The following is a 23,616-nucleotide window of genomic DNA, read 5'->3' as shown; positions in this document are numbered from 1 at the left end:
AGACTTGTACCTGTTCACAGGAAACTGAGGTAGTTCAGAAACAACCTAAGTTTAGGAAATATGAGAAGGAAGGGATTTAATGCACAAAACTTTCAAGGTAGAGTAATTGCTACACAGAAGGGAAGTATAACCATACAGTTTTAAACTACTGTCTGTCAACAAGGGAAGCACTGACAGAAATGAGTGAAAAAGTTCATTAAAAGATGAACTTCTATTTAGCCTGCCTTTTTAATTTATAATATTTTAAGGAATTACATGAAAATTCACTTCAGAGAGAAAATGAAGGATAATAATTGAGCAAAGCAGAAAGAAAATTTTGCAATATATTAGACAAGGTTAATAGACATGGACACTGCACTGTAAAGTGATGCTGTACTTCTCAGAATGAGTCCACGTGCTCAGTGCAATGTTTGAATCTCCAGACAGCTGAAAAACCTTCAAACAGGAAAGCTGAAAAGTTACAAATTCTTTCAAGGTTCACGTTTGATTATACAGTTTATTTAGAAAACAACACTTATGTACAACACAATGAACAATGCACACATAACAAACTGAGCATGTATCTGGTGCATCATGGTGATAGAGAAATACTTAAAAGTTATATTTAAACTTAACTTAAATAAGCCTGCTCAAAGCCTGACCTCCTACTTAAGTCAACCAAAAACCTCTTACTGATTTTTCTCTTGCACGAAACAGAGTTTAAACAGATTGTGGAAGTATAAGCTCCAAAAGGGCTAGTATTTCCCATGTCCATAGATTTCCAAATGTAAATTTTCCTCACTAGTGCTTGATGACCTAGTGGTAGTTGCCTTTAAAGTTTGACGTGAATGAACTGGAACTAGGATATTTTTATTCAGCACATGACAAAGAGGTAAAAATAAATACAATTTTAAAAATCCTTAATGTATCACAATTTGGAGGAAAGTTCCAGGGAACACCACAGAAACAGCAATATGATGCTGGGTAGGGAGCAAAAAAGGAGTAAAAAGCAGACTGGGGGAAGCATGCAGGAAAAAGTAGAGCTGTGAGGAGTGGAGACTAGCTCAGACTACAAGTATCATATCTTCATGTTGCTCTTCCCATAAAAAAATCTACTAGCCTTCCTCCCTATGTTCTCTTCCTTTTTTTTTTTTTCCACTCACATTCAGATGTGAAATTCCCTAAATAATAATAATAAAAAAGATCATGTAGAAATACATCTTTGCAAATAGTCACTTGAACTTAGGTAGCACAATAATTTTCTTAGCTACATATGCACAGATACACACATGTAAGCCCATACTAGTCCTTCCCCCAAACTTCTTGCAAACGCAGCTCTCACTGGAAGTGATCTGCTTCTAATCTAATCATCTAAGTCCCACGAACCTTGTATTATTGCATAAAAACACTCCTTCAAAGTAGTTGCCTCTCAAGATCAATAAGTGACATCCAAATCATGCAACACTGTTGTCCCCGTTATTAAAAATGGCACCGACAAACTTACAGGAATGACCCAAATGGAATCCTGGACTACAGAAAGCAGAATAAACTGCACCTGTTCTCCAGCAATGAATCTGCCATGACTGTTTCAAAAGCTGTTCTGCAGTGTGACAAATCTCTGAGAAATTCCTGTGAAGATACTACTATCTTTTAGGAGCTCAAAATAACTGTTATTGTAACAGATACAGAAGATGTCAAAAAAACCAATTCTGTGGCCTAACTGTGCCTCAAAAGCATAAACTATTTTTTTTAATGTAAAGACAAAAAGTTCTTAACATCTATTGTTAAACACATTTACTGGATTCTAGGTTTTGGCCATAAATAACTTAGTGGCTGTGGCTCAGGAGTATGGAGAAGACAGACAGGTTATGTAGACCAAAAATTCTATGAAGGAAATGAGTAATTCCTGGTAGGTGTGCAAGTTCTCTGCTTCCTCTACAGAAAGAAGCTGCGATAGCTGCTGTTTGCTTGGACTACATGGCACATAGTTTTAGGTGCACAAACCCTCATCTGAACAGTAATACTGCCCAACTTGGTATTTCAGGAGTCATCTGGCATTTGGACACACAGAATTTGCTCTAAGAGACAGTAGAGGTCAGTTTTGTATCAGACTGCATAATTTAGACTGAGGTTGTTGATGTGTATCTCCCAGTTCTCAAGAGTCACTGGATAATTCTGAAAATAATAAGAAACTATGTTACCTTCTTTTAATCGAGGGATGAGTATCTGCACAAAGATAATGGATGTGGCAAGATGATAAATATGAAATAGATGAGTAAAAGTTGCAATGAGGAAAAGTACTTGGATTGCACCAACAATGCAGCTCTCCTCCTCTTTAAGAGCCCAGGCCTACGATAGCAGGAGGTACCTGAGAGGTGTTTATACTTGTGCAGTATGAGATCTTTAGCCTAAGCAATCCAAAATTCACTTCCCATTACATTTATGTAATTAATCAATTATTATTATTATTTTCAGAATGCTAAGCTGTGTTATTCTATTAGGCTGGAAGGAATGGGAAAAGAAGTAATTCTCTGAAGTGTGACTGGGTGATAACGTCTAATGTCAAGGAGCTGATTCTTCACTTCCTTCCACCATTTGTACATATCATAGTAATTAAACACATGCAGTATCATAGAACTGGTATGTGGTTGTACTGGTAGTCAGTCTATTGGTCAATGACAGATATGTGCAGTTTCCTTGCATTACACTTAACAGTTTTTAATTCGGGCTTGCTTTATCTAAGAAAAGTTGCAGGGTGACTTTAAAACCATTTTTCTAGCAAGCATTTTCAGACCCATTAAACACAGACCCAGATTCTATCATGGAATATGGGTGGGACTTTGACATTACCTCAGACAAAGCTTTGCAATAAAAACTTTTGAAGGGCCCAAGAAAAGTCTGCAGGGTTCTGTTGAGCAGTTAACAAAAGTCTTAGGAGGCTCACTCTGCAGATGCTGCAAGCCATGCACACAAGGAGGAATTCAGGTGTGTTCTCTGGACTGCACTCCTGCCTGAGATGAGTGTTTAACCTGTTCTGTTTTACACACCTCACTACAGCCAAATGGCCAATACCTGACAGCTGGGCAAAAGCCAGCTTTGGATCTGCTCACCAACACCTTGTTTAGACACTTGCACTTTTTAAGCAACCACAGCTTCAACTTCCTGCAATAGCCATATGCAACGGGAGCTTTCCACACACACCTGCACAGAATTATTTTTTTTTAGTTTTGGAGCTTTAGAAACTGTTCTAAATTCCAGCTAAATAATTAGGCACTAGCTTAATTTAACATATATATATATATACACACACAGAGAGACAGACACACACACATATATATATATATGAATATTTAGGTACTCCTAAAACTTGACCCAGGACCTTCATTTCTGTATTCAGAACAGAACAAAGCTTGGTGGAGCTTCTGTATATATATCTGATTGAACAAGTACAACCAACAACAACCAGTTCAGACAGAATTAAGGATTCTAACCTAAATATACCATTAACTGAGAGATGTGGATGGGAGCCAGGCCTTGGGCATCCTTTGGGATCTACAAACTATTTCTGATATATTTTCTATAGTTTAGTACCTCCTATGGCAAGTAACATCATGACATAACATTTACTTTTCAGTACATTAACTTTTACTGGCTCTGAATATCTGCTGACTACTCCAGCCACAGTAACACAATTACCAATGCATTCACTAGTCCATTTGACAGTATATTAACACATGTCAAAATATAAGCCAATTAATACTTCCATAGAGAACTGCAATGTATGGCAGCATGTCTACTTTCTGTGAAAACTCATCTAATTCCTTATTGAGTTTCTCTGAGTGGGCATCACTGTAGAACCAGAGCTACTAACATGCAGGTATCAGACAAGGATGGCATTAACTTTGTCTTCTAATTTTCACACTGACTCTAGCTGCACAAAACATTGCTGAAAAATGAGTAGATGCTTGCATGCAGTTGGCTGGAAAATTTAATTTACTTGAAGTGGAACAATTATAGACATCTTCTGCTTTCTTGCATGGAAACCAACTCTCATCAAGTCAGATACTAAACTGAAAATTCTCTAATTTAATGTTATCATTAGAAAAGATGGAGATGCATTAAACTGATTTGAATTTTTCAGCAATGCTGAGAAGCACTGAGCTCTTTCATGAGTTGCCAAAAAACCCAAGAAAAAACAATTTTCATGAAGTAAAGAAGAAAGAAATGGAGTTCTAAAGGAAGAAAACTACAATGAAGAACAGTTCTTTCTCTAACAAAATTGGTGATTGCTCCTCTGTATTGTCTTTAACATTAGATTTAGATTAACTTATCTCATTGTAATTTCATGTAATTCAAGCTTCTTTTAGAGGTGACTGGCAATGGCTTGAAAACAGAGTTGCACAACTTTTGCTCACTTCAGAAATTAATTTTCCCTGATAAATCAGTTTTAAGGAGTTGATATTTGACCATACATTTCTGTGAATAAAAATCTTCTAAATGCATTTGGAATAAGTTAATTAATTAAAGAGACTTTAGAAAGAGCTTTGTTGAGTGCCATATGAGTTGAGTCTATACCTGAATTCAACTTGTGGAAGAAAAACTAAGAAAACGAGGCCTAGGGAATTTAAAGATACCAAAGTGCTAAACAGAAATAACTGCTCAATAGTGACAACACAGTTAGTTCCATTATGTAGAAATCTAATACAATTCTGAATAATTATAGTAGTATCAAGGTTTATCAAAGCGATGAAATAAGCTGTAAAAGCACAACTTAATTTCACTGAAAGGGAAAAAAGAAAAGAAGAAAACAAGTATTTCAGAATAATATACCAAGAACTACACCTGCAGTATGAAGTCAATAAATTAGACAATAATTAGAAAGAACATTGACACCAAACCACAAATGAGTTCTGTGTGGTTTCTTCTTTTGTCTCTAGTAATATGTTGCTGACACAATGTTTAAGACAGAGATGTACACTAAGCAATACAGATACTAGATGTGTTTGTTGGCTGGTAGTGTTAGAAGACCAAGAAGAGTTAAGGCCCCTTAAACATTTCAACATTATTTCTTAGAACAAAAAGGTAAAGGATTCTCACACGAAAATGTGGAGCTGTGCCAAGGCTTGTCTGAAAAGCCTGGGAGCTCTGTGATCACACTGGACTTGCCTCAGTGACAGTTTCAAAGAGTAACTCTAACATTAGAAAATAAAGACTGTGAGAAAGGCCATGTGTGACTGAGAACCAGTCTAATACTAACAATTTCTATTGATCTGTATGAAGGGACAATGCAAAGCTGTTTTTTGACTGATTTTTTGGAGGAGGGAACTGGAGGGTCTATAAGAACTGCCAGTTTTTGCTTGGGAATCTCTCAGATCTCTTCGTTCAGATTATTGGCAGAGAGTGAATGTCATGGGAAATAAATAGACATTTCTGTTCAGCAGTGAGTCACAGGACAAGATAAAAAAGATTTGCAATGGCTTATAGTCTACAAGACATATTTATATCATAAAAATTAACTGTGCATATCAAAGATTATAAACTGAAAATCCTGTTCTTTCTCCGAGAGCCTAGACTCAGAGCAGCTGACAGAAACTTTAAAAAACAATTTTTAAACAACCTCTACATTGGTGACTACTAAAGACTAACAGCTAGGAAGTTATGCCCTTTGCTTATCCACAGCTTGAGAAAAGCTAACTTGTTTGATCAAACTGCAAAGAAATACCACCACTGACATGGAAGGACTTACCAAAGACAAGATATGCTTCATGTATCTCAGTGGCTCCAGCTGGATTATAACCAGAATAGAAACGTTTTCTGGTTTTAACTAACCCCACAACTTTCTGGACCTACACTTCTACAAGAGAGCTGTGTCCCCAGTAGCTGGTCTCAGTTCTTCCATACTCCAAGGTTGTTAAGCTATAAGATAACCAGCACCCCAGACTAGGTGCTGGCCAGCACCAGCAGTACCCTGTCTCTGAGTATCCTGCTGCCTGAGGCAGCTGTGGCACATATTATGAACTGTATACAATGCATCTGCACTGACAGACACTCACAAGTCGGAAGGCAGCAGTGGGAAGGGAAGGAGCTGTAGGCAAATATCAGAACTCCACTGCAATTTAGCAATGAAAAATACTATAACATTGTTGATAAAATCTAATCAATTTTATTTGAAACAAGAAAAAGGAAGCTTTTCTCCTTTGAAGTTTCTACCGATTCATTGCTACCACTTGTTATATTTCTTCTTGTTTCTGGCACAACCAGTATCCAACAGGGAAATTCTTTCAAATTAAGTATTGTGATAAATTAACATTCTATTTGCTATGTTGATATAACTCATTTTATCACTATGGTTATGCAAAGAAAAGCCATATTTATTCTACACTAGCTTTGTTTTCTTCTGACAAGGCTATTTGTCACCACAGGAAATACCAAGTTCATAAAACTGGATAGCTGACATTTCCAATATAATATACTTCGTGAGGGGTAATAAATCTCCTAATCAATTTTGCCAATTACATCTGCGTTTGTCTTAATATAAAATCACTTTATCTCTTACTGAAAGACAAAGAGCTCTTTCTAAAAGTCACATAGATCTGGAGAGTAAGAGACTGCACCATCATCAGTGTGGAAACACTCAGAAAAAGCAAAGTAGCAGGCAATGTAATCGGGACAGACAAAGGTGGATAACCAATTCTGTGATTGTAAAGTAAGAGCCAGATCTTTTACAGTACAGTGGAAAAGCATCATATGAAGTTTATGAAAAAAAGTTTATGCACACACAACCTTTGAATTTTAGCTCTAGACTGGAAAAAATATTTTTGTCTTGGAAAAAATTAAGTATCTGCAAATTTATTTATTTTTTGGTATCCTGAACAACTGCTTTTCAGTGACCAGATGAAGTTTCACTTTTCTAAATCAACTGTTTTTGATGATCTGTTGCAATTTTTCTTAGAAATACTGGTAAAAATAATAATCTTCAGGAGTGAAAAACTTTTTATTCATGACAGATGCTTGATTTAGGAATTTCCTTTTTGAGTGTAAGAAATGCAATTTCATACTTTGAAAAGTCACCTAAGGTCAAGATTAAGATAGCATCCATTAATTAGCATCCATTAATTAGTCTGTTGGTATCACGAAAGCTTTTCCTGTCACCTTGCTGATGAACAGGGAATTTGCTTCTCAGCAGGTAAACATGTTTGATACTTCCTTAATCTACTGCACAGCATTTGGTATAGCCAAAACTGATGCAAAGTGGAATACAGAGTAAAAAAAAATTAGAAGGCAGATTACTAGTTACAAAGGAATATGATTGAAGAATAACATTTAAAAAGAACATATATTCTGGATCGATGTGCTCCATAAACATTTTCTTTGCTAATGGAAGCTTTCAAGAAACAAATACTTATTTCATATGCCCTCCATTCTGCTCAAGTAATTTTACATTTTCACTGTAGCTCTGCCTTTTATTTCCGTCTGTTCTCCTCACCTTGGTTAAAGAGGTAGGGTGTTAATGGGGTAGTTTATGAAGATTGAAGACCTATTTTCTCCCCTCTTGGAGATCAGCCTGATTTGAACAAATTGAGGAGAGGGAAGCAGTCTCTTCATGTCCTTGGGAAAAGTGTTTTCTATTTCAGCATTTCCAGCTTTCAGACATGGTCCCCTTTGTTCACAGAGAAAAGGAAAGAAAAGATGCCAGCAAAAGATGGTTCTGAATAACTTCATATAGTGTCAATGGGGCTGCAAAAGTCTCCTTTCAGTCTCCTTTACGGTTGGTGGGCATGTGAACGTGAGGTGGATCCAGGAGGGGAAGGCAGGGAACTAGTGCTTGCAGCTCGAACAGGGCGAGAAACAACCTGTTGTCCAGCACTCCCCACGTCCGTTGTTGCCACTTCCTTACTACTCTCATCCTTGTGGTTACTGTTTTGTGCTGGGCACTCAAAATGCACACAGTGAAATACCTGGAGAGAACAAAGAATGAAGAAAAGGCAAAACAATTAAACGCTGGCAAAAGCATAATCAAAGTAAGGTGAAATCTGTATGGAAGAACCAGGCCATATCAGTGCCAAAGTCATATTAGAACATTTCAGCATGAGGTCAAAAACATCTGTCGACAAGTCATAAACATTATAAGGTTATAAAAGTGGAGCAAGAGAAGGCCTTCAAATTATACCAAACTTTAATACAGCACTAAAAATCAGAAAGTGGATAGAGATATTTGTAAATTACTTTTTTCCTTGAGGAGTAGCATAAATATCTACTACATGCTATCGGATGACAAGAACAATTATATTAATTGTCTTAAATGTATCTTATGATCTAATTACTTCCTCAAAAGTCTGAATCTTCATACACACTAGAAATGAAATTTAAATGATTACCAATATGATTCTATTTCAAGATTGCCCTCTGCTGTAATAGCAATGGTAGCTCTACAGACACAGTATGTAGGAATGCATTCACAGTGTCCAAGGAGGCTGCTGCTTCATCAGATGAAATATTCCATTTCAATCAGTGATTGTTTCTTGATGTTTCAGACAATACCTGGGACCACTATACACGACTTCATCTCAGAGGACTGTCTGTTTAAGCGTTTATTCCTATTTCTTTTCTACTTTACTTACTCTTAGCTCTACATTTTTATAGTGCCTGGGAGAAGAAGGGAGAAACACCTTAAAATTGTTACAAAACTTATTTCCACATGATTTTCTAATTGCTACAAAATGCACAGCGTTGCCACAAACTAAACAAATAAATCTTTTCTTATATTGATTTAAAATTTGCTGTTTTCTCATGCATTGTAGTTTTAAAGAAAAAAATTTTTGGCATGCTTTTGTGACCTCTTCTGTCATTCTTCTTGCAAGTAGATCATGTCTTTAAAGCTCTTCTCACAAACAAAACTAAACTCTTATAATCTTAACTGGTCTTTCCAGGACCCTTTCAAGTTAATATGGGCAAAATCAAATACCATAAAAAAGATATGAGTATAATACACATTCATACAAGCCTACAGAATATTTTATTTTCTAACTTTTCTTCAGTACAACTGAAAATCCTGCTACTCTTTCAGACCATCCCCGCTCAAGATGTCTGCAGTGACATGTCTGCAATAGCCCCTGGGTCTTTTCTGAGGAGGTAGCTAGTTAATTCAAATTCTGACAACATTCATGAAATGAATAAAAAAAAATTCAGTCACTGTTTTTTTTTAATCCTCATTATATTTTCTCGTGCCTCTCAGTGTAAGAATTCCCAGTTATTATACAGATACATAATGATGCATGTTTATACTTCTACATATACACACACGCTCATATAAAGATGCATCACTATGTCTTTTATATATATATATATGAACAGATTATAAATCTACACTTGTACCCACACATGTGCACAAAATGCTTTTTCTCTGCATTTCTTATGGCAAGTTTTTTTCTAAAGCTGAATTCATTTCTAGAGTGGAACCAATTTTCTCCATCTGTTACAGTTCTTGAGAAGCCAATTTTGGCATTCAGCTCCACTTCTTGAGAAGCCCCTTTTATACCCATCCCACTCCCGTGTTTTTTTCAAGTAACAGCTACTGCCATTTTTCCAGTTGCACTTAGCATTGGGATTTGCAGAAAAGAACATTATCTCCTCAGTGCACCTTGTTAAGACACTGTTTTCCTTAAAAAGCAGCACAGTCTAACCAACAAGAGGGAGATCTCCAAGTCAGAAGATTCCATATTTCTATTGTTTCCCACACCAATAATGTTTCTCATTTAAAACTTCACATACATAGTGACACATGCCTTTTGAATACAGTATGGATAGCACTGAAATTTAGCTAATACTAGTCTATAAGGTCTGAAGTACCTGTTTCTGAAGTTAAAACTTTTGTTTTTACCAATCCTTTCACACTAAATCCTTAATGCTCAACTCAGCATCTGGCACATCAACAAGCCTATGAATTTACAATATTATTTTCTATTACTCCGCCACTTCAACATTTAGAGAATATAGCTTGTGAAAGAAGCAGAGGACAAAGAAGTACATTTAAGCTCATCTGCTTCATTGCAACTATGTATTTCAGAACAGTATTACTACAACAAACAATCCTGCATGTGTTTCTTTCAAAAGACATGAGAGATGACACTTCAGCATCATCCTGTGATCAACGGGCGTGTTATACTTCTTGTGGATAGTTTAAGAAAAGTCCAACATACGCAGCAGGAAGGCCAAGAACACATACAGTGGTGCAGTAATTTGTAAGATAAAGCTCTCACATTAGCAACTAGGTGTCCTTTCCAGGTCAGTAATACTGAAAAGGAATAACAAGATAAAACGTACACAGTCAAAATATCACGTGACCTGTCTGACAAATAAATGATGGCAAGGACTGAGGGAAAATAATACTTTTCTTTATAAAAGTAGGATGTCTGGAAGCTCAAGAAAACAAAAAGTGACACTTCTATCATGCTCTTTCAAATGCCAGGTCAAAAAATCTGTTAACATCTTGTCTTTCAAAACTTGAAAAACATGGCAAAGGAAAAGAAGAGTTTAGAAGATAAAATCATTCACAACATGGGGAAATGTTATGGGATTTTTTTCAATTCTAAAAATCAACTCTTCCCTTTGGGATGTATAGATTGTCCTTCAAAGTTCAAAAGTATGCATTAGTAGAATTGGGAGGGAGTAGTTTTGTAACTATTACAGTAAAATGAATATGCTAATTTGCAGCCATTGGACACAAACAATGCTGTTTGACAATTCATTCAATGCTTAAGAACCATATGTTAAACAGTGCTGTTTAACATCTTTGTTGGTGATGTGGACAGTGAGATTGAGCGTATCCTTACCAAGTTTGCTGATGATACCAAGCTGTGTGGTGTGGTTGACACCCTAGAGGGAAGGGACGCCATCCAGAGGGACCTTGACAGGCTGGAGAGGTGAGCCAATGCCAACCTCATGAAGTTCAACAAGGCCAAGTGCAGGGTCCTGCACCTGGGTCGGTGCAACCCCAGGCACAAATACAGGCTGGGGGAGGGGCTGAGGAGAAGGACTTGGGGATGGTAGTAGGTAAGAAGCTTGACATGAGCTGCCAGTGTGTGCTGGAGCCCAGAGAGCAACTGCATCCTGAGCTGCATCAAAAGAAGTGTGTCCAGCAGGGCCAGGGAGGGGATTCTGCCCCTCTGCTCTGGTGAGACCCCACCTGGAATACTCTGTACAGCTCTGGGCCATCAGTGCAAGAAAGATATAGACCTGTTGGAGAGGGTCCAGAGAAGGGCCACCAAGATGACCAAAGGCCTGGAGCACCTCTGCTATGAAGACAAGCTGAGAGAGTTGGGGTTGTTCAGCCTAGAGAAGAGAAGGCTCCAGGGAGACCTTATAGCACCTTCCAGTACCTGAAGGGCTACAGGAAAGCTGGGGAGGGGCTTTTCATCAGAGAAGATAGTGCTAGGACAAGGGGTAATGGTTTTAAACTGAGAGAGGGGAGATTTAGGTTAGATATTAGGAAGAAATTCTGCCCTATAAGGGTGGTGAGGAACTAGAATGAGTTGCCCAGGGAGGCTGTTGATGCCCCATCCCTGGAGGTTTTTAAGGCCAGGTTGGATGAGGGTTTGCGCAACCTGGTCTCGTGGTAGGGGTTCCTGCACATGGCAGGGGGGGTGGAACTTGATGATCTTTGAGGTCCCTTCCCAACTTAATGACTCTATGATTCTCTATGCTAAATATGACCAGAAATCCTGACTCCTAGAGCTGAGAAACTCTAATTACTAAAATGTAATAGTGCTGTCCAAAGTTCATTGTGAAGTGTGGAAACTATAATGTTTTGAGTTGAACTACACATGGGAGATGTAGACGCATACGCACAGGAGCAGCGGCTTTTGGTGCCTCTTACGTTCTTGTGATGTAACATTCTCATCTCACAAAGACTTCCATATATTCTGAAATTCACATATTGCAAATTGTTTCACTGAAGTCAACTGTAATATCTGGACTTCATCTGAGACAATATACAACAATTACAAAAGACAGAAGCACAAGTAAGCAAAAAACAGGATGATATCAGACTTGGTCAGTTAGGGAAAAATATATGAATTGAAAAAAGTCTCTTGGTTTGGCCAATACCCTGTTAACTGATTAACAGGGTATTAAAATTAATTATAAAAGAATCTTATGCAAATAAGATTTTCTTATGAAGAATGATTTTTTAAAATGTTTTATTAATTAAAAAGTTAATAAAACAAAGTAATCAGAGACTATAGACCTTTCTCTAGTGCACTAAAATGGTATTTTCATCACTCATCAAAATTTAAGGATTAATTTTAAATGAAACCCACTAGGAATGTTTGATGGCACTATGGAAAGATCAAAACAATAAACGCTTTACTGTGCTTTGTCTGTAAAACCCCCAAAATATTCCCCAGACTGGCAACAGCCCTTCGGTTCCCTGTGAAGATGATAACACAGTTCACAAATGGTGAAATGAGAAAAGTATTCATTCTTAGATTGGTAGACTGCCAGAGAAAAAATAATGAATCAAGTACATTTCAGAAGACATTATCAATTTCATTCCAAGATATGAAAAACTGTAGTTGGTATATTCATAAAGAATAAAGGTTTTCTTAGAAGTTCCTTACCTCATTAGCTGTGTTGTGAGTTCCAACTATTCTGATAAAAGATGCAGGCTGTTTATCGAAAGTGATTGTTTGCCAGGATCTACAAAAAATCCAGAAAGACATACAAATACTAAACACAGTCACAACAGCTTGCAGTAAAATATACAGAGAATCCATTCAAGTGACAGTACATGCTATTATTACTTAACAGGGCAAACAGAGAATCATTTTTCATCACCTGAATTTCCAGCACTTCTTGTTAATTTTTATTTTTCAATGCTCTGACTCTGCTTATGTGTTTTAATATACATCTGATACTAGACAAATAAAAGTAAATGCATCCATCTGTTAACTACTAATGAGAAATAATCAGAGCTTGGCTAAAGATAATTCTAGCTCTAGGGTAAAAAACCACCCAAGCTCTCAAAAACACTCCTCCCACTCTAAGTAAAGCAGTGGAGCCAGAGGAGCCAAGCTTCCCTCATTTAGGCCAAGGTCCTGCCAGTAAAATATGAATGACATAAAGCATTCTTCACAGTTCAGGTTGTGAGGATTTCCCCATCCTGACAGAGAGGCACTGGGGAGAACAGACATACCCCCATGAGCCGTAGAATTGTTTGGGCTAGACTGAGAACACCAGAGGTAGATTGTCACCAGTATAATATTCCTTCCTCATTCACACTCTTCTGGGTCAGGCTGAGGTACAACACCTCAAGCCTGATACACAGCAGGAAAAGGACAACAACTGCTACTGTACCTTTGTGCTTACAGAACACACTGAGTAAAACAGAAGAAATAAAAAGAGTAATAGGAACTTGTTTGGTGCCAGTCTTCCACTACATTAGATTAGTACTTGAACATAATAGAATTCAAATTATTTTATACTCATAAAACATGAAAGCTAGATACAGAATTTAACTTTTCAGCAAAACTATCACAGAAGGCTTCAGAAATAAAATGCAGTTAAGTCTAACTTGATTAACTCACTACAGAAGAAAAACATTGGATCGTTTTCCTGAATGTGTTCAGAATACCTTCAGAAGTGTTCATATAAGAAATAACGGGCCGAAGAAAAACTGGAATAAAACACCACTTGCTACCAGTAGACTATCCCAAAGCTTGACGGTACAAACAGTGTAGTTGCTGACTATTTGTCAGGCACTTGAATTTTCCCTTAGCAGGAAAACCTCATTGTCACAAACAGCATTTCTGGGTTTAATTAAGTTGACTATTACTTTTAATCACCACTATCAGGTTGTATTTGCTTAAAGAAGATTATGAGCCAAATCAAGACCTAATTTCAGGTAGTTTACTAGTATTTCTGCGTGAAACGATCGATGTAACTAGCTACTCATCATAATAGAAAGATGCAGTCTGTGTCAAGCCTCAAAGGTACAGCAGTTATCTATCCAATGGCATGGTTTATTTATACTTATGTGACTATGCCCCCTTTATTTTAAAGCTCAGGTTGTTATTTCAAATTCTAAGTAAAATACAAAATGAGAATGAGCCATTTTATTGAATTTCTTCAGATCTGAAAGATTGTTAGGATTTAAACTTTTTTTTTTTCTTTTTTTTTTTTCCCTGGAATGGGAGAACAATTCTTGAGTTTCCTTCTCCTATTACTCTAGTACACCCAGGCAATTAATCTTCATGGACAAACATCACCTGCTACCTTGTTGTAAAGAGACCCAAAGAGGAGTGGCTGGGACAGTCAGATTACTGCAACACTACTTCTTGTAACAAAAAATTGTCATGGCTTGCATTATGCATATGCTTTCACATATACATGCATGCACTGTAGAGGCAAAGAGAATGATGATATAAAAAAGATATTTCCCTACTTAAGGTTTTAAAAATATTCTAAAGCTAGTCTAAATACAAGAGCTTAGAATACTAATGACATTTTTAAGAACAGTCTATGCCTTCCAAACCTCTAAGGTAGAGTTTGTGTTCTGTGACAAGAACACAGGTGAATTTAGGATCATAGAATGGAATATAAATGTGTGTGTGTTGATAGTAAATCTGAGCACTGGTCAAATACTGCAAGAGTTCAGTGCAGATTTTCCAAAAATGATAGTAAATGCCACTGTCTACTGTATGAAGTGACAAGAAGGAAACAAATGCATCTCTCTGGGAAGACAGCTGAAGATCATGAAAGATAGTGAGAGGCTAAGAAAAAGGCCTCTGAATAACCTTTTGACAATGCACATCCAGATCAGCTCCTCCAAGAAGCTTTAAAGTTCTTTCACTTGCCACTGCATTAAGAGTCCTTACCTTCTGCTACAGTGCTGTTGTTAGGATTAATAATAATATTTTATTAATATTAAAACATGATAAAATAGAAAAAAAAAAAAAAATCTTAAGTATTTGAGACTTGAAGGGAAATAGATTTTGATAAATTTGGCCCTAAGAACATTTGTTGTTCTGGTATGTGTCCATTTTATTCCTTTACCATTGGAAAAATAAAAGTAAAAATTATAGATAAATTATAGAAGCATTATTAAAATTCAAGTTATTAAAATTCAAGAATATTGCCACTAGAGAATTAGAACGTAATGGGATAATGAGAAAGTTAGGTTGCTTAGTTTCTTTCCTTATCAAAAAGGAAAAAATAAAGTAGAAAACAAGCCAAGTGGATTTGAAAAAAACTCTCTTTTGAAATAAGTAAGATAAACCTTTACTAGGACATCGCACTGATTTTTACTGTATTTGAGAACATTGATATATACAAAGGAATACCTCTCCAGCACAGATATAATTATACAGCAAAGAGTTATTAAGTGTAGCTAAAGCCACATGGGATGAGAGATTACTGACAGAACATTGTCAAGGCATATCTGCCTTCTTTTCGCATTTTTCACTGATAGAACAAATTCAGTAAGACTTCTATTTATGTATCAAGCCGTAATAATTGCTCAGTGGTGCTCCTCAGTTCAATTTAAGACATCATAGGTAAGCCTTAAGTTTCTTTTTAATCTTCTTTTACTACTGGTTATCTCTTCTGGTATTATTGTAATAATCTCAGTTTCTCTGTAGAAATTTTATTTTGCAAATTATTTTGTAGTCATGCCATTTGTGTAGTCATGCTGTGAATATGTGCTTATTTTATATTTTCCTCATAAGAGCTAGTCTTTCTATCCTCAAAATCACTTTTGATGGTCTTTACAAAAATTTCCTTCAAACTTTATACATAGCTCTGGTATTGATTCATATGTAAGTCACTGCACTCCAGGAACATCAGCATTAAAACATATCAAAAGCACCTCATTTTTGGACTGGGATTAGCTACTTCTGTGCAATAGATGCCATTTCATCACCTTTGCTCCCCATATGCCAAGCAAACGAATCTTTTAAGTTCTTTACCTAGGACATGGTCATAAAGAAACTATCAGAATTTACTTCTCCCATTAACTGACATGTTGTCTTCGGAATGTCTGTATCTCTGTAGTCATTCTTAGTGACCCTATAACAAATAGATTTTTCAGGGTTTAATTTTTTTACATATTCAGGAAGCACTGATCTTTTTTTCTGCTTTTGTATGTGTCCTGCTGGTTGCTTCATTTTAGATCTGCTGCTTAATCTGTAGCAGTCCTGGTCACCACTTTTACAACAGAAAAAAATCACTACCTAAAGATAAGGTTTACATCTCAGGATTAGCAGCCTACTTATGATTTATATACCATGGTCTGCAAGCTGAAATGCAGCATAAGTTGTTTGCCTAGCAAAGGTCTCCTGATACCACAGCTCCATTTTCCAAAAGAAATTAGCCTTGTTACTGTCCTGCAGTGTTTTATTTAACACTTTACATCTCACCTCAGCCACCTGACTTCTAACTTTCTCATTCTGCCTGACTCCCCTAAGGAGATGCAGTAATTGATGATTAGCATTCCAAAGCCGTGCTTGCATCCTGTGAGCCTGTCATATTTAATTACATTTTAACTATATTCGTCTTCTATAATAGCCTGAACATAATTTAGATAATTATCTTTTGCTCTCTTATTCTCTGACTCTGCCTATCTTACTTAGAGCTCCTTGCAATGAAAATCACATTCTCTGCTCAAAGATATAAACAGACTCTTGGGCCAAGTGCTTTCATTTCTCCAACAGCAACAGCTGTCACTGAAAACTCAATGGCTTTGTGCATCCCACAATCTCTTCACCATATTCTATTCAGAGGAAGAAGAAAATAATTAGAAACCCCTCCACTTTCCTTTTTCTTCCTGTCTTTTTCTGTACTAGGCTACTGCAAGAAGAATGCAAGAAAAACTGATGAGCGGGTAAATTGCTTAAGCGATCTATAGCTCCAAAATAGCAGTTCATCTCTTCAAGAATTTAATGGCTTCTCTCAGCATTTGGAATCCTTGCCTAGTTATTTCTATGAAAAGCTGCTACGTTTCTAAAGATTTATCACCTATAATAGGATATAAATAGTGACCCCCATTATTTCCCTCTCTTTCAGAAAGAATGAATTAAGAAAGAAGTGGAAGATTGTATTTTCCTGAAGTTTTCTAATGACCCACTGGCACTAGAGTACTACCACACTGTGGGATCATCTGTAGACACCAATTATAGTTGAACCCAAGCTCAGGCCAAAGATGTAAAAGACAAAAGAGAAAGTTGTTACATGTAACAAACATTCATCAAGCTGTAATAAACATATCATATTAGTATTATGGCTTATTTTTGGCTAAGCATATACATTTTGTGTGTGCACACTGTGTCTCATCACTTTCCAAGGTGACATACAACCTCCATTTTCTGCTCCTTACTCCAAGAGGCAAAACAAAGCAGGGTTGGAAGCAAATGTGGAAATGAACAACACACCCTGAAAAATGCCAATTACCAAGTAACCTCCATTTTGTTTTTGAGTGCTTGTGCACATATGCCTCGTTCTACAGTGATAAAACACTTATTTGGATGCAGACTTTTTCAACTGTGATTACATTCTTTTAAAATGAAATATAGCATTAATTATGATGGAACAGTGAGGAGATATTTGTAAAAGCAGATGATAGAAAGGGGAAGAAGAGTCGTGCTGTCTTTCTGTACATCAGCCTGACGACGGGATTGATGTAAACAAGACAGTATGTAAATAGCATGTGATGCAGCGAAGTAAAAAATTATGTGCACATAAGCAAGCCAACAGAGACTCAAGAATTACCATAATATGTGCTGCTTATGTGTTATACCCCTTCCTTTACCAATGAATACCATCCTAAACTCTAATTTTGAGTACCTACAAAAAATACAGAAGTGTGCTCTAAAAATGCTAAATAGCAAATATATTTTATCCAGACTAATAAGGAAAAAAAAACAACCCAGAAAGGACTTGAAGTACTATAGGAAGAGAGAATAAAAATGTTTAAGAGAAATAAAATGAGAATAATAAATACTAAAAATCACCTGTCACAGTATTTATTAAATAACATCTTTATATGTTGACAAGTAAAAATATGTATTCCCAACTTTTGGGAAAAATCCCCTCAAAAGTTTTTATTCCAAAGATATTGCCCACAAGGAACAAATAATTCTGAAAGCATTAGAACAAAATTTGTAGTTATTTCTGCCCTATGTTTGGTCCCTCCAACAAATACAAAGAAAATATCTGTCCTCTGTAAGAACACTATACTGCTTAAATGTTTTATTGCATATAATTTATTGTAGAAACCAAATGCGGGCTTGATAAAGCAGACCTATTAGAATAAAAATTCTGACATAAAATAGATTTAACAAAGTCTATACCAACTTTCTGACATCTTAATAAAGCTTCTAATGTAAAAGACTCTTTGTTGTAACCCCTGCTTTAATGGCTTCAGTGCTGACATTTTTGTTGGTTTAGAAAAAATATTACATAAAGAAAATGTTAAAATACACTCAAATTGAGCAATGATAAAGCTAAACGTAGTAATTACTTTTCCAACTAAATGTACTAACTAATGTTCAAATATAACCACATGCCAATGTAGGCAAGCAGTAGCATTTTTGTACCAGGTAAGCTGTGCACTCATATGATTTAGCTTGCTCTCGTGTTTTTTCAATTACAACAGGCTGTCTTTATGTACTTACAAAAATACAATTTTTAAGTTTTTACACAAAATTTAAATTACTAGCAATTTGCTGGTGACTGGCAGAACAACATAAGCCGCAGCAAGAACTGTGCATGGAGTATCTACACATACTCCTTGGGGAATGGCAGTGGTGGCAAAGGCTCTGAACTTGAGTAACTTGACTATGAGTTCATCATACACACTTTTATGTACTCCAGAGCACACATGCAGAAAACAAGCTTGCACAATCCTTGAGGTTGAATTGGTTTTGTTGTGCTTATTCATTACCTGCTCTTGATGTTCATATAGAGAGCAAAGATATGAAAAGCCATCCAACACACTAACATACCCAGTAATGCAACTAGTGGGATGCTTTCAACTTTGAAGATTCCTCCCCCCCTTAATCCTACAACAGATTGTAAGCTATTTTTATTATATAACTTTTCATACCAATGGAATAATTGACTAACAGCAAATATATAAATAATATTTTTAGATACAAGACAGAATCATGCTCTCTATTAAGTCCCTTTGTAGCGTGTACACTAACACTGTATTTATCACACTTCTCTCTTACATTCCCTTGGCTGTGATTTCCTGGCCCACTCAGAAAAACTTCACATTTACAGCAACTGCCCTTCTATTACTGTCGATAACATCTAATTGACGTGTCAAACCTCCAAGGAATGCAGTAAATTGAACCACAGTCTCTAAGAAGAATAAAACAGTAAAAAAACTCCACAACCAGGATGTGCCTCCTCATAACAGCAATACAAACATACTGAGGTCTACTAATGGAATGGAGGAAAACTGCAACCCTTTCTACTACGACACTGGATTATCTATTAACCTCAAGGTCAGAAAACTAAAGCCTTGTGACCTCAGACAGAACCTCACCTAGAAAAAACCCTAACCTGCATGCATGGCTGCATTTTAGACATCAGACTGAAGAGAACTAAGCAGAAAAAAAACAACAAATAGAACTTTTGCTTCTGTTACCATGTTATAGAACAGAAAAAATGTAGTTCCTCTCCCAATAGTTTCTGCTAAACTAAATTTTAGTATTTAATTTGTAACTCATTACCTTAAAAATCTATAGGCAAAGAGCTGGGTAAAATTCACAAATATAATTTAAAAAACAGAGGAACCTTGACTCATGATAAAAAAATCACAAAATAAAGTCAGACAAAACTTGTTTAAGTAGAAACCAAGATAACGGGAAAAAGGCTGAATGTATAAATATGTATTTGGAGTGCATGAAATCCAGTAAGGAAGAAAAATTGGTTTATAGGAATACAAGAAAAATAATGGAACCAAATTAGTACTGGTACTGAGAAAAAATACTGTGATAGAAAAGCAAAGCGCAGAATGGAAGCACCATGCCTTCAAGTATATGAAACAAACTGACAGAGCATTATTCTAAAAATGCCACAACAAACCAAAAAAACACCTCACAGTATAGAAATTCCCAAAGGATGAACCTAAAAGATCTCATAATTCTTCCATTTTATGATTTACGGGTATGCTCTGTCCTGGTAAAAAACATTACTATGAATAAATCAATGGCTTAATACTGCATATGCAGGATATTTGTAACACTAAAGACGATACCTGTTCTAGTCAGGATAAGCAAATGTGTACTTTCCAGAGTTTTAATGAAATTAGATCGTGAATATCAACAATCTAATTAGGGCAAAACTGTAGAAGTGACACATTAACATTTGACTGGCCTCCTGACTACACACGGAGATACCACTGATATATTTGCCTGTAGGAAAGGGCTACAGGCAAAATAGTAACTTACCATCTAGTTCATGAACATTTGAGCATCTCCTGTTCATTGGGATATTAGATGATCTTATGCAACAACAAATTTCAAAGTAAACCAACATAACCATAAAGTGACAGTTAAAAGTATTAGGCATTCCTTTCTTATCTCAGGTAGATAAACAGGCCAGTTTCACAGGAGACATCTACAATTTGGATACCTTACTGTAATATTTATTTGTAAAAGTGCTCAGTGTGTGCATGTGTGTGAGTGTCCACGTGCATGTGAATATGCACATGCATGTACAGACGTTTTCCAAAGAGAGAATATTACAACTTAGTGAAGGCAATTCAATGTGCTGCCATAGAATCTTTCCATAACGCAGAAGCAGTAATCCATACTGTTAAGTCCTTACCCAGAAGCTTCAGATTTGTTCCTGGTCTGACTGGAAAAATAAAAAAATCACTTTGCTTAACAGCATGCAAGAGAGGTGTAGTATTCTCCTCCTAGTAAGAAAATTAGGATTTCTGTTACACTGAGCAGTTAGCAATAGTTGGCAAAGACCTCTTAAGATTACAGGCTTTTCCAGAATTGCTTCACGCTGTAGGTCAAACTGTGTTTATGGGGAGGATTATTTAAGTATACTTAGCCTATATATGCAATCAATCACAGAAGGAGGAAGACAGAATTTACAAATATCTGAGAGGGGCAAGATGCACTGTGGTAAAGCTGAACCACAGAATAAACTTGAAAGAGCAATAAATCTACCAAAATAAAGTTTTCTTACACTATCGAAGAGCTTCTCCATGGCAAACAACTGAAGGTCAACAGCTTGTGTATTTGAGGCTGACCACTGAAAACAATGTTGTTTGTTGAAGGACAGCTCAACAGCCAGGATTCTGACTACAATTTCTTTTATAAGACAAATTAAAGATCAGTCAGAAAGAAAAATTTAATTCTGGCAAGGCATTATCTTTAAGGTTTAAAAGAGACAGTGATCATTACCCATAATCTTCACATTTAGCCTGCATTTCCAAAGTAGGGTTATGTAATGATAAAATATGCAACATATAACTTGCCATCTTACTGATGTACTTTAATATTAACAAGTGACCACAGTACAAACAAAGTATAGCAGTATAGTCATGCTATAGCTCTCAAGGAATACATGCATTTTTGGTACCTCTACACTACAAGGAACACTTACAGATGCAGCGTGTTGCTGCAGAAATGGGCTGCTCAGGTCCCCATCTCACTGAAGTATATATGAATCTACCCAATGTATTTATGAGATACGCAACAAAAAGCCTGTGAAATGGTTGATGTCTTTGAATCACAGAATTGTCAACAGTTGGAAAAGACCTCTAAGATCACTATGTCCAACTCTTAACCTCCACTACCCACCCTCTTAAAAAAAAAAAAAAAAAGAGAGAGAGAGAAAAAAAATAGTGCCCACTAGAGCATGTCCTGAACTGCCTCACCTACACAGTTTTTAAATACCTCCAGGTATTTAAAAGGTATACCTCCACCACCCTCCTCCAAGGATGGTAACTTAACCACTTCTCCGGGCATCCTGTTCCAATGTTTGATAACCCTTTGAGTGGAGGAATTTTTCCTAATACCCAATTTCAACCTCTGCTGGTGCAATTTGAGGCCATTTCCTCTCATCCTATCATCGGTTACATGAGAGAAGAGCCCAACATGCACCTCCCTACAACCTCCTTTCAGGCAGCAGTAGAGAGTGATTAGGTCTCTCCTCAGCCTCCTCTTCTCCAACTAAACAATCACAATTCCCTCAGCTTCTCCTTACAGGAGTTGTTCTCTAGCCCCTTCACCAGCTTGTTGTCTTTCTCAGAACTCGCTCTAGCAACTCAATGTCTTTCTTGTAGTGAGGGTCCCAGAACTGAACACAATACTCAAGGTGTGGCCTCACCAGTGCCAAGTACAGGGTGACCATCACCTCCCTTCTCCTGCTGGCCACACTATTCTTGATACAAGCCAGCATGCTGTTAGCCTTCTTGGACAGCTAGGCACAATGCTGGCTTATATTCAGCCAGGTGTCAACCAGCATCCTCACATAGCTTCCATAGCACTCCATCAGGCAGCTTTCCAGTCACTCTTCCCCAAGCCTGTAGTGTTGACTGGGGTTGTTGTGACTGAAATGCAGGACCTGGCACTTGGCCATGGATTGACAGATTTACCATAAAACATCAATGTGCATGTAAAGTAACTGGTGAAATAGTTTAAATTCATGTCTTCAAGATAAAGAAGTAAAACTGAAACAAAAACCTATTGAAAAGTTCTAGAAATGGGATGCTCAAACAAAATCTCAAACAAATATGTGTGTAAGAAAGTCTTTGCTCTACTGCTCAGCAGCCAGTGACTGAGAAGCTGTGTCAGAAGGAAAGGTGATGCTGAGCACTATGTATGAAAATTATGCAAAAGGCAAGTCTGGTTATCGAACCCGTAACTTTGCTTTGATAACTTCTAAATTAAATATTGCCAATTAATGCAAAGTTGACAAATCAACGGTAACAGTATGTTGAACTAATATGTTTTTAAAAGTCACAGTCATCAAAACAGGAGGCAAGAAATCTGCAGGAAGGCCGTCTCAGACAGATAAATGACACCAGCAATCTGTGTTGAAAGCACCATGGCACATCCTCATGGTAATTTACATGACTTACAAGGTAGCACAAAATCAGTGGCTCTGGCAGCAGCTTGCCTTGCTCAGATTCAGGTGGGAAAAGTAGTTGCTAAGATGAAAGAAAGACTAATGCAGAATATGCAAGAATGTGCACAGCAACCTGAAACCAGACAGACCAAATCCCATCCCCTTTCACAACACGGAAAACAAATCCCTTCCTGGTCAAACCAAAGATGCTTTATGAATATTGACCCAGGAAGTAAGACAATTAGAAAAAGAATTAATAAATAGTTAAAAAACATCTGCATATCAGTAACATATTTGGAGGCTGATGAAACAATGAAAGCAGCCTCTCTCCTTGAGTAATGTCTTTTCACTCTTCAAAGCAGAATGACAATACATTTACTGAAAACCCCTCCTGTCTCTAGTGCTTACAGTAGAACCAGTGCTTATCCATTAAAGAGACAGAACTAGCTTATACTTAAAATATAATCTCTGGTAATAAGAATAACTTCAAAGTTTGCTGGTTCATGACAGAAGCTTTAGAAAGTCATCTGGCAAGAATCTAATTTATAC

At 36.7% G+C, this 23,616-nt stretch overlaps 1 protein-coding gene across 1 annotated transcript in view; it reads right to left on the bottom strand.

Moving 5' to 3' along the window:
* Positions 1 to 7,239: 7,239 nt before the first annotated feature.
* BTBD9 (BTB (POZ) domain containing 9) overlaps positions 7,240 to 23,616 on the bottom strand; it is a 113,531-nt gene continuing 97,154 nt past the window's right edge. Inside the window, exons 10-11 of the mRNA XM_010006010.1 lie at positions 12,597 to 12,675; positions 7,240 to 7,937 (exon numbers count right to left, since the gene is read on the bottom strand). Coding sequence (XP_010004312.1) covers positions 7,743 to 7,937; positions 12,597 to 12,675 — 274 coding nt within the window. The 3' untranslated portion in view covers positions 7,240 to 7,742. The remainder of the gene's footprint in view (positions 7,938 to 12,596; positions 12,676 to 23,616) is intronic.

Source organism: Chaetura pelagica, unplaced genomic scaffold (assembly GCF_000747805.2).
Source record: "Chaetura pelagica isolate M959 unplaced genomic scaffold, ChaPel_1.0 scaffold271, whole genome shotgun sequence".
Lineage (NCBI taxonomy): Eukaryota > Metazoa > Chordata > Aves > Apodiformes > Apodidae > Chaetura > Chaetura pelagica.
This window is presented reverse-complemented; position numbering and strand designations above follow the sequence as displayed.